The following is a 12,229-nucleotide window of genomic DNA, read 5'->3' on the forward strand; positions in this document are numbered from 1 at the left end:
GGAATTATTGGGCAAAGAAGTCCCATTGCAAATGTTTGTGCATATGGGTATTCAGCCACATGTTGATAAACCACCACGGGCCTCCTAAGTTGCCGATGGGTTCACCAAGCAAAAGTTTCTGAGACACTTGATGAAGAAGATGATAAGTGGAGCTCAGAAGGTATCGGCCAAGAGGGAACCTTACACCATTGGCCAAGAGTTCAGCCGCGGGGAGGAAGGCGTTGGTTGGTCCTACTGATCGACCACAGAAGATAAATTTTTCTAACCACATATTCAAGAATGTGGCATGTTCCCTCTGGTTAACTGTCCTGGTCTTCTGGCATTCTTGAATGTATCCTGTCCAACCGCCGATGTTGCGGGTATTCACCCTATATTCAGATTTTCTGCCATAGATGGAGCCTTCATCGGCAGTTGAAATATCCAAACCAGTGAGCATGTAGACATCGGCAAGTGTGGGAGTAGCTGGGCCATGTCCAAACATAAAAGTGTTTGTTGTGTCTGACTAGAAGTAAGCAGCTGCAATCATCATTGACTCATTCTTCTGCATATCGGCAATAGATAGCCTAATGCATTGGTCTAGCTTCCGTTCTGCCCAGTGTACTTGCATCGACCTATTAACCCTCAAGTACCAATCTTTCCACCCTTTGGTGGTTTTGGGCCAAGATCAGAATGTATCTTTCCATAAATTCAGAGAGAAATTTTGGGCTCTAAAGGGGATTCTGTTAACCTCTGCATTAATCAGATCAGTTGGATCTGGGTTACCCATTGGTCCTAGGCATTGGACATGCGGCTGATCGGTTGGAATAACTAATTTGTTGCGCAGTTCCTAAGTTTAGAGGATCCGGAGAACAAAAGAAAAGAAAAATTACCAACTGTATGAACTCGCAAAGACCAGAGGAATCGAGGTAAAAGGTAACGAAAGTGGAACGAACCACAGGGACGTCGAAGTTGATTGCCATTATCTTGAGGTAGATGGGGGCACGAGCCAGAGACTCGAGGTTGACGCTGGAGAAGAGTTCTTGTTGGTTGAGGTCGCGCAGTTGTTCGTTGGAGTCGCCGCCGGAAAGAGAAAATGTCAAAGATTGGAGTCTGAGGGTAGAAGACGAGCGTTCCGGAGAAATCTATTTATAAGCCACTTGGAGTAGGGGTATTTTGGACTTATCTCTATGCCGCGCGCATGTAGGCCGAGGTGGTTCAGATGGATATGGTAACTGTTCGCACGATAATCAGGGGATTGTACAGATGAGTTGATGGCAAGTAATCATGACTTAGAAGAGATATCGGTACAGGATATTTTAATTCTGAAAGTGGCGGCATTGTTATGTTAGGATCTTGCCGATGGATTATTGTTTCGGTATCTTAACCATAATCAGGGCAAGAGTGGTTGGCAATTGTGCGATATTTACTGAGGTGCGTGAATCAGGATTAGATTTGATTAGATTTGATAGCAGATCAAGTTTTGGCTTGAAGGATGAGTTACGGTAATTGGGCGAAGGCAAACGTTGTCTGGAGTAAATTTCGGAGCATTAATGGTTTTATACTCCGAAATTGGGGGGCATGTGTTGACACCGTTTTTTGCACGTGTCAAAATGATCAAAGTGGGCTAATCGGCAGGAGGAAAGTTACTGTATACACTGACAGCCGATGAAAATCAGCTTGTAAAGATGGTTGCCGATGAATGGTGGTGATCGATGGAGAGGTTGATTTAGACTCGAGCGTTGCCGATAAGGTTGGAAATGTTATTGTCGATGCCGATGAAGGAAGGCTTGAAGACTACTGCCGATGGAACAGGAAGTATGCCGATGGAGAGGAGGTCGGTGAGATTTCCATCATAATCAAGGCGGACAGGGAAATAGATAGGAGTTGATTTCCTTTTCTATATTTGTTAGAGTATGATTCATGTAAGAGCCGCGTGTTTCCTTAGATATGGTCTTGGTGTCCTAGTTGTGTTTGGTTATGTCTCTTTAGATCAGGGTATAAATATAGATTGAGGGGCAATGTAATAAAATATATATCAATCAATATCAAAACCAATTTTTACTCCTATTTTGCATCTACTTACTTTTCGGCGATTTCGTCAATTTGCATATTTTCCTTTTTTATGAGTTCTCATTGATTTGGCGAGTTGCATAGCTTCAGTGCAACCTTCGGCGATTCTCGAGTTCCGCGTGAGTACCTCTTGGCCGTGACTTCCGGGTGTATCGCTGTTGTCAGGACCAAAGTGCTCGTATCTTCATCCTTGTCGATTAACAGGTCAAATCGACTGGCACGCTTTGGATATCGATTCGGGTATTAGCCCTTTGTGTTTGCAAGATCCACTTTTGCATCAACACATATACTACTGTGGGCATACCCCTCGATAGACTGTTGATCGTATTTCGTCGACATCGATCTACTTGAAAAACTTATTCGAGATGGATCCTTACTCCCCTCTGGCCTCCGGCTAGTTGTCGAAGGGGAAGAGAGGGGGAGCAGCGGTGGTGGAGACGGGGGACGGCGGCGGCGGTGGTGGTGGCCTCGGCTGCATCCTAGGGCATAGAAGAGAGGGTAGGGCCTAAAACTAAATGGTTGTGGGCCAGGTCAATTTGTAGTTTTACAAAAATGTGATAGTAGTGGATTTGCGAATACATTATACATAAATGAATCAATGTTTATTTGTATGATTGGTGTATCTTATGAGTTGTGATGCATGTTCATATGGTGATGATGTGGCGCCAATTTGCGATGTTCTTTTTCATCACTATGGCCGAATCTAGGCCAGTTATAGGAGATGGACAAATAATCCATGATGGATAGAAATATCACTGTTGTTTTCGATTTGCGATGTTCTTTTTTGGAGCAATAAATTTATGACATGAGTTTCATGATTATTTTTTTATTTGTCATGGCTAGTTATTTGTGACACGTTTTTATAGGTCTATGACAAAAGCTAAACATCATGGATCGCCATATTTGTAGTAGTGTGTGAACCGTCACCGTAAGAAATCGGTGACGATTGTAAAAAAACAATATGTGTAGTTGCGCATATCTTGAACCGCCTCTTTTATTACATGTTTCCTAGAAAATATCAAAATGCTCATAAAGGCATGACACACGCAAATATAGGGTTAAAGTTAGTCGCCAAATGGCACAAATATTACAACTATAAATATCATTTTTCCACTAAAAAATTAGTACTAAAATATATGGGTAATGAGCGTGAATACTTCGCTATGAAGGCTACCACATCATATAGAGGGTATTGAGTTTTGGCCTTGTTCGCTTCGCTGAAAAGCCATGCTAAAAAGTATTGTTCACTGATTTGTTGTAAGAGAAAAACAATATACCATGGCCGATAAGCCAGGCCGATAAGTTCAAGCGAATAATCTAATATACTATTAGGAAGGAACAACATTGCACAATGCATAATAATCTAATATAGTCAAAGTAACAATTAATTACTCTATAGATTGTGCCCATAAAGTAGGTCTCAATTATTAAATTAGTACAAAAACTTTATCTCTATGAATATATAGCTTTTATTCATTCTAATTCTGACACATAAGGAGAAAATCTTAATATATAGCTTTATTTCATTCTAATTCTGGCACGTAAGAGAAAAAAAGTCTTAATATACTAATTCTAACACATAAGAAAAAAAATCTTAATAGATGTGAACCATACTTCCTATCGGGGGTAGCATAAAGGCTACCCACTAATTTTATAACATACCAAACTCTCCTGTGTCACGTGAAATTATCAAGCAAAGATTGATACAACCACCCCAATACATAAAGTACTATGTACTCCCTCTGTTCCAACAAGAATACAATTAGGCTCTGTTTGAATATAGATATTGAGCTCCTAGAATTGAATTGGATTTCAATACCAAATCAGACTAGCATTGGAAATGGGTTACAAAACCAATTCTATTGTTTGGATGCAACTGATATTGCTAGTTGGAATCTAATGACACGGCAAATACCGATTCATGTTTGGATGGTTCGTACAATGGGATTGGCAAATACACATCTCATTTCTCCACCGCACTTGCAATCCAGCCCTCAACGCTCCTCCTCCCATCACCGGCGGTAGCTATGCCGACCACATCACGACGGAGTTGAGAAGGAGCTCCCATCGTTGTAGACACCGGTGGAGCTGAGGAAGAAGCTCCCTCACTGCATGCCCTTGTGGATCTGAGGAAGGATGCCCAGTGCGATAGACGATGGCGGGGCAGAAGGGAGCTCGACGGGGAGGGGGAGAAGGGAGCTCGACGTCGGCGCTGCTGGTCCTGCTCGCCATCCTGCCTGGGCATTGCTCCCTAGCCGCGACGTTCCTTGGCCTGGCCTCACAGTTGCGACTAGCCTGCTGGACGCCACCGCCGATTGGTGGATGCGCCGCTCCCCGCCAGCCATTCCTCGAGCAGATGCGCCGCTGCCCGCCACCACCGCCGCTTGGCAGATGCGTCGCTCCCTGCCACCGCTAGGGTTAGGGCCTACCACCGTGTAGGTGCTCGGGCTTCGCTCGGGCCGCATGCGGGGGGGCAAGCGTGCCCCCTGCGGAGGAGCTCCGGTGAGGAGGTTGGAGGGGAGAGTATGAAGGGGTTGGCACCGGACTTGGAGACGCCACAAAGCTGGAGTTGGAGATGACGAGCAGAGCGGGAGGGGATGCAATTCCAGCCAATACGGAGGGTCACGGCTCGATATCGCTTTGGGGTCGCGCTAGGTGAAGCGAATGCCGCGCGGAAACGAGTCCAATTTCCAGACTCCAATGCCATAGCCATCCAAACACATGGAATTCGGGCCTCCCATTTCCAATTCCAATACCATGGCCTCAATGCAGACATCCAAACGGGGTGTTATAGATCTAGTCAAGTCAAACTATTTTAAGTTTGACTAAGGCATCGTTCGCTTCGCTGAAAAAACAAGTCAAAACAATGTTCCGACTAATTTGTTATGAGAGAAAAATATTGTTCCGGCTGAAAAAAGAACATAAAAAGTATGATTATAAGAGAAGCGAACAGGGCCTAAGTTTGTATAAAACATATGAATAATTAAGTATATCTCTCTAAAAGATACGCCAACACCAACTGTCTTTATTATTCAATTTACGAAGAGCTTAAAATAAGCTACTAGTAGCATTTATACTAAGCAAACTCTACCTATAAATACATAGGTGCTTCATCATTTCTGCGATGCCCAAGTTCCCTAGAATTTTTCCGGGTGCCTTGCTGTGGTTCTTTGGTTTTGTCTACCAAGGTCCAAGTCTCCAAGGCCACCATGGGAAGCTTGTGGGCCATTTTGTTGTTTCTCTGGTCGGCCTCTGCTTTTGCGCCAGGTATTGATCTTCCAACGTTCAATTTTTGAGCTGTGGCTTTATAGTTGTAAACTGTACCTTCAAAGAAAAAAGAAACACTTGTTTGAGCTGTTCTTTCTTTGATATACGGTGACCATCATTAGATACGACTTCCATCACGGTTAGCAACATATTGGATTTGCAAAAAAAATAATGAAACAAAATAAGTAGGGCTCAGAAAAGTTTAGAAGCATTATAAAATATATACAACTTGAATAATGATCTGTGAGAAGTTTGTAGCAAAAACAAACACACAGCCCACCCTAACCCCCTAGTTTTATGTTTTCAATTTCCCTAAAAAAAGGGCAATTCTCTTCTTTTAGTTATACTGTGGGAAATCAAACTCCTATATCCCTCTAAGAAAAATAGCTTGAATAGAAACATGTTACTCCCTCCGTTCTAGAAAACATGATGTTTTAGGATTCAAAAAAATATCCTAGAAGATTTGATGTTTTAGCTCTTGGATAACAAATGGGTCCATATCAGCTTGAGATTACGATCTGCATTTCTTTATGCATTCCTTTTAATAATAGGTTTGTTCCTTAATTATTACTCCCTCTGTCCCTTTTTCTCCGTCGTTTGAGCCTCCTCCTAGATACACGAGACAATCAATGAACCTAGACACAAGTGACATGCAAATACGTGAACAATGCTCTGAACCTGGACTGTTTGAACCATAGCCAAAACGACCCAAAAAAGGGACAGAGGGAGTATGATTCACCTTTAATAAATAGGGGGTACATCTGTAATCTTTATTGAGCACTAACCTATTCTAAAAATAATAAAACATTTAAGATTTTAGGGATGAAAGGAGTAGATGCAAATCCCAATGGTCCTAAGATAAATTAAATTAGTATATTTTATTTAACTATTAATAAAAATACATAGTACCACCTTCCAAATGATGACATATAAAAAGAAATGTATATTAATTAATACATGCAAAAATTTTGTCCCTACATTTAAGGATGCATGCTTGGTGAAGAAATCAAGTTATTAATTAACATATATGTCATAAAAAAATGTCGAGATTGAGCCAATATTTCTAGTACGGTGGTCCATACATCGCGGTCCAAAGCAGAGCGCCACAATGGCGCTGTTTGATAGAGCCGTAAAAAAGCGTTTCCATGAAAAGGTGCACAAATTGAGAAAAAGCGACGGTCAAAATAGAGAGAATTCCTTATTTGACACCAAACAAATGACCTGTTCCTTTTTTGGCCCTCAAAAAATTTCCGTTCCCTATTTGACATCGAGTTCAACTTTCGTTCCTTATACGACACTCCGTTGGGTTTGACATCCGTGAACCGTTAACTGCCACGTGAAAAGACGATTTTGCCCCTGTGGGCCCCACCACCCTCCTCTCCTCCCTTTCTTCCCCACGTACGGTCATGGCCGCGCCGCTCCCCGCCCTCGACGAGCTCGCCCCGGCCATGGCCGCGACGAACCTCAACGAGTTTTCCCCGGCCATGGCCGCGACGAACCTCAACGAGTTTTCCCCGGCCATAGCCACGACGGCCCCCGACGTGCTCGCCCCGGCCCGCCGCACCGAGCTCGCGACGGCCGCGCGCTGTCCTCCCCGAGGTCGCGCCCTCCCTCCCGACCTCGCGCTCCATCCCGCCATGGCAGCGTGGGAGCTCGGACCGCCGCGCCGCACCGCGATCTGGTGGAGCCGGCGCGCCGCCCTCGGCCAGCCCCGCGCCTGCCACCGGCGCGCGAGAGCTCCCCGCGCGAGCTCCTCGCGAGATTTTCCCCGGCCATAGCCGCGACGGCCCCCGACGTGCTCGCCCCGGCCCGCCGCACCGAGCTCGCGACGGCCGCGCGCTGTCCTCCCCGAGGTCGCGCCCTCCCTCCCGACCTCGCGCTCCGTCCCGCCATGGCAGCGTGGGAGCTCGGACCGCCGCGCCGCACCGCGATCTGGTGGAGCCGGCGCGCCGCCCTCGGCTAGCCCTGCGCCTGCCACCGGCGCGCGCGAGCTCCTCGCGAGAGGGAGCCATGGCTGCACCAGCCACGCGAGCTCCGGCCGCGCCCGCATCCCGCGCCGCGAGAGCCCATCCTGAACCGCGCCATGGCCGGTGCCGACCTTCGCCTGAGCTCCTCCCCTCCATGGCCGGCGCCGACCTCCGCCTGAGCTCCTCCCCGCCATGACCTCCGTCGACCTCAGCCCGAGCTCCTCCGCCAGCGAGCAACGCCGCCCTCCCCTGCCTCATCCACCAACAAGCCGCGCCGCCCTCCCCTGCCTCCTCCATCAGCGAGCAGCGCCGCCACTCCCTGCATCCTCCACCAGCGAGCGGCACTGCCATCCCTTGCCTCCTCCGCCAGAAAGGGAAGAGAGGAGGGAGAAGGTGGTGGGTCCCACAGGGGCAAAATCGTCTTTTCACGTGGCAGTTAACGGTTCACGGATGTGAAACCCAACGGAGTGTCGTATAAGGAACGAAAGTTGAACTCGATGTCAAATAGGGAACGAAATTTTTTTGAGGGCCAAAAAATGAACGGGTCATTTGTCTAGTGTCAAATAAGGAATTCTCTCGTCAAAATAAGCGGATCTATTCCAACTTAGTATATGTTTTAGTACAAATGAATGCCGTGAGAAGGAGTGCAGCGAGAAAAGGCTGTAATTGTTTAGCTTTTATTAGTTTCAACTTATTTTTGCAATAAACAGCTTATAAGTTGTACAATATTTGGTAAGCTACTCCTTCCACCATTTCAGGCGCAATGGCAGCAACGTTCACGTTCATCAACAAATGCCGGGAGCCGCTCTACCCGGGCGTGCAGACGAACCCAGGCAAGCCGGGCTTCCCGACCACCGGCTTCCAGCTGAAGCCCGGCGGCAGAGCCCAGTACAAGGGCGTCCCGGGCACCTGGGCCGGCCGCATCTGGCCCCGCCACCGCTGCTCCGCTGGGGCCTCGGGCGCCCTGTCGTGCGCGTCCGGCGACTGCGGGGGGAGGCTCGAGTGCAACGGCGCCGGCGGCCAGGTGCCCAGCACGCTGGCCGAGTTCACGCTCGGCGGCGCCGGCGGCAAGGATTTCTTCGACATCAGCAACGTCGACGGCTTCAACGTGCCTCTCCAGATCGCGCCGCACGGCGCTGCTGGTTGCCGGGCGGTGACCTGCGCCGCCGACATCAACGCGGCGTGCCCGCGGGAGCTGGCGGTGAAGGCGGCGGGCGGGGGCGGCACGGTGGGGTGCAAGAGCGCGTGCGTGGCGTTCAACACCGACGAGTACTGCTGCAGAGGGCGGTACGGGAGCCCCGGCACGTGCAAGCCCAGCCGCTACTCGCAGTACTTCAAGCGCAAGTGCCCGCAGGCCTACAGCTACGCGTTCGACGACGGGAGCAGCACCTTCACCTGCGCCACCGGCGCCAACTACGACATCGTCTTCTGCCCTTAATTGACTGACCCCATGTCCCCATGCATGGCGACATGGCGTGTCTCAAATAAAACTGAAGCAGGCTGCTGCTGCTGACTTGTTGAGCTGCACTTGTCAAAATAAATAAACTTGCTTCGGCATCATGTAACCATATGGATTTCGTTTCACAACAACATGAGTCTGTTCAGTTTCAGTGCTATGGATTGTTTAGCCCTTTCGCTAAGGCCTAAGGGTACTGTGTTTTGAAGGCTTGAGTCTTCTCGACAACAGCCAGTGCTATCTATGGATAATGGATCGATGAGTCTCAGCATCATGTTCACAGCACCTTCGACCACATAGCTAGACACCCCTAACAACGATGCAGCTAGTCCTAAACGCAACGCAAGGCAAACCCTCTCCAGCACATATACAAAGACCTTAAAACTAACAAGCATTCTGCAGATATGAAATGGAAATATTGGCATTTAGTAGCTGTTTATACTTATACTTTGGGCAAATCCTTGCCAGCACATATACAAAACCTCAAATAGACAAGCACTCCGCAAATATTACATGGAAATATTGGCATTTAGTAGCTGTTAATGTTTTGGACATACAACATACGTGGGTCACTCATACTGCTTGTAGACCAATCAATAATGACAATAATTAGCATGAAACCATGTACATGGGAGTGGCCACAAAACCCAGTCTGTTGCCTAGCTAGTTCTGTTATGCAGATGCGCTAATCTTGATTATTCCTCCATGCAAGCTTGGCACTTATATGCAGGTTCTATTCTGTTTGGATAATGATGGTTTAACAGTAGCAACAGGAAGTGAACACACCCTGGGTAGATCTGACATGGCAGAGTTTTGACTTTTGATCACAGCATCTTGATGCCCTGGTGTACAAAACCACGAAATACCATGTCAGTCAAGGCCTTCACACAAACTTCTGGTTGCCTGGTTAGACCTTCCAGATGCCACAGTTTTGACTATTGACAATGGCATCCTGACGTGCTGTACTGTCTATAAGTATACCACTGAATAGATCAGATAAATCAGGGCCTTTGCATAATCTTCTGATTACTCCTTAGACTAATTGTGAATTTAAATCAGCTTATCTTTGACTTCCTCTCTCTCTCTAAGAATCTTATTCGTCCAACCTTGCTTGTCATCCAGACCAGCAAAATGAACCATAAAATCTCCATCTGAATAAACCCCTGAAAATGCAATATGCTGTGAACAAAACATGGAGACTAAAGAGGCCATACATAATAGTAAAAACTTCCATCAGAAGGAATGTGGAGACTTGCTGTTGGTATACGGTACTCCAAGCAAACCTAATTTCAGCCTATTGGAAATCAATGCAGGGATAGGCGATAATGTAAGGTGGCAGTGACTGGCGTGTGGTAAGACTAGACGAAAGATATGCAGTGCATGAATGCTGGAGGGATGTCACCTTTCTTGTTTTCAAGTAAGTACTGGCTTGATTTAATGTGATACCATCCTTCCCATTGTTGCACTATCAATTTGTATATAGAAAATCAATTTTTCAAAGCTATCAAATAAGTCAGGAGATAAATCTGAACAATTCCTAGGAAGTTATGTCCTCAAGATCAATGCAATGAGTCATAACATTCAAATGCAAACCCTCATTACAAATGCAATGTAGTGTACTAGAGTGACTGAGGGAACCTTTCCATGTAGTGGGCAGATGGAAGATCAGGCGGTGCACCGATTTCAACGTAAGAGTCCATGGGTAGGAATTGAAGAGGCACTGCATTTTTGCTATCCGAACATGCTCTTGCATTTCTTCAGCTGATAAGTGATCTATGAGATGCTTGAGTGCTGCATTATCTCCACTTCTCGTGGAACCAAACTGTATAAACAATGTCTGGTTCCACCATGTATCCAAAAACTTCTCACTCCATTTTGACCTCCTTATGAAGAAAACTCCTGCATGAGAAGTGGTATGCCTATTTTACAGTATCATAGTGAATGATGAACTAGAAAAGGAATGTAAAATCATGCCACCGAATAACAGAGATGGCCATTCGACATGTTTATTTCTGGACTTCACATTATTCTGAACATGCATGAGTGGGTGCAAAACACTCAGATGAATAAATGTAGTTTCAAACTCCATTATATTGACAGTAAGACGAGTTGACGATTTGAGTATAGAGATGCCTCTTGGGGTTGGACATGCTTAAAAATCAGTGTACCAACAATTTGGTAGCAAAGCAATTTTGATAAACAAAAGACACAAATACTCTGTGTTAACAGTGTTAGTCTCCCATACCAGCATTCACACCACCGAAATCCTCTGTCAGAACAAGATCAGGTGACTCATCAAAATCATTATGTCCGATCACTGAGAATAAAATCCTGTCCTGCAAACATGTGAACAAGATGAGCAATGTCAGGAGAACACCCCAACATGGGGACCCAACTGTAGATTCTGTACCAAGTGCATCTACAATAGAGCCCAATTCTTCAAAAACCATTGGTTTGATCGTGATATCAGGACTGTGCATGCCAAGTATTCCTATTCAAGTGGATAGCCCGACGACGGACAAATTACAAGCATGAGACTCACCAGCGGGATATCCGGGTTAGTAACCAGCGTGTCCTGTAACAACGAAAATAAAATACGAGCAATTAGTGGTCACTAAGCAAACCAATTATGTGCAAGAGAAGAAACATGATTCCTCCTACGTTGATAGTATAGTAATCAAAGCTTCAATCCAGCAGTAGTAAGTAACTAGCAGCAGCGACCCACCGCGTCATTCCAGAAGAGCCAGTGGTGGTGGCGGAGGTGGGTGCGGAGCGCGAGGACCTTGCTCCAGCTGGGCGGGCGGCTGGGGTCAACGGCGGACGCGGGGAGCGCGACGAGGCCATACCCGTGGGCCGCGGCATAGGCGCGCTTGTTCCGCGCGGATGCCGCCAGCACGCCGCGGAAGGACCGCCGCCAGCCCGGCCTGCCGGCGTCCTCGTCGGCGAGGGTGACTATGGCGAGGCTGAGGCGGGGATCCCGGACGGGGTGGGGGAAGGGGAGGAGGCGGTCGGTACCGGCTGGCAGGCACTGGCGGCCGTGTGCGTTGGCGCCGCGGAGGAGCGCGGGAAGGTGCGCGAGGAAGAGGATGAGAAGGAGAGCGAGCGGGAGGAGGAAGAGGAGCCGAGGGAGGCGGAGGTGGTAAAGGTTGCCGGCGGAGCGGCGAGGCCGGGACCGCACGGCCATCGCCAGGAGGTGTGGAGGCGGCTGGCCGTCACCCGCCGCGGCGCGATGCTACGCAGGAGCAGGCGCAGAGATCCTTAAAAAAAACAACTTCGCTTGATCTACTTCGGTGATACTTTTCGGCCAAGGAATAGTATTTTTCACTCTCAACAAATTAGCATAAATCAAATTTCAACCAAACCAACGAGGCAGCGAGACTAATCAAAGACTCGGCAATCGGCATACACATTTTGGTCAACAGAGGGGATGTTTGGTTCCATGGACTAAAGTATTTTGGACTAAAATCTGCACTTTAGTTGGACTAAATAG

The 12,229-nt window shown here is 47.3% G+C and overlaps 2 protein-coding genes across 2 annotated transcripts; one reads left to right on the forward strand and one right to left on the reverse strand.

Moving 5' to 3' along the window:
- Positions 1 to 5,258: 5,258 nt before the first annotated feature.
- On the forward strand, positions 5,259 to 8,805 carry LOC136551356 (thaumatin-like protein 1). The gene is made up of 2 exons (XM_066542922.1): positions 5,259 to 5,316; positions 8,042 to 8,805. The coding sequence occupies exons 1-2, from the start codon at positions 5,259 to 5,261 to the stop codon at positions 8,719 to 8,721; spliced, it is 738 nt and encodes a 245-aa protein (XP_066399019.1). The 3' UTR covers positions 8,722 to 8,805.
- Positions 8,806 to 9,148: 343 nt separating this feature from the next.
- Positions 9,149 to 11,976, reverse strand: LOC136551357 (probable alpha-1,6-mannosyltransferase MNN10). Its single transcript, XM_066542923.1, has 5 exons — positions 11,465 to 11,976; positions 11,282 to 11,314; positions 10,985 to 11,075; positions 10,378 to 10,638; positions 9,149 to 9,902 (listed from the first exon to the last, which is right to left on the reverse strand). Exons 1-5 carry the CDS (start codon positions 11,921 to 11,923, stop codon positions 9,790 to 9,792), a joined length of 957 nt encoding a protein of 318 aa, XP_066399020.1. The 5' UTR covers positions 11,924 to 11,976; the 3' UTR covers positions 9,149 to 9,789.
- Between the last annotated feature and the right edge of the window lie 253 nt (positions 11,977 to 12,229).

The sequence above is a fragment of the Miscanthus floridulus genome, chromosome 4 (assembly GCF_019320115.1).
Source record: "Miscanthus floridulus cultivar M001 chromosome 4, ASM1932011v1, whole genome shotgun sequence".
Taxonomy (NCBI): domain Eukaryota; kingdom Viridiplantae; phylum Streptophyta; class Magnoliopsida; order Poales; family Poaceae; genus Miscanthus; species Miscanthus floridulus.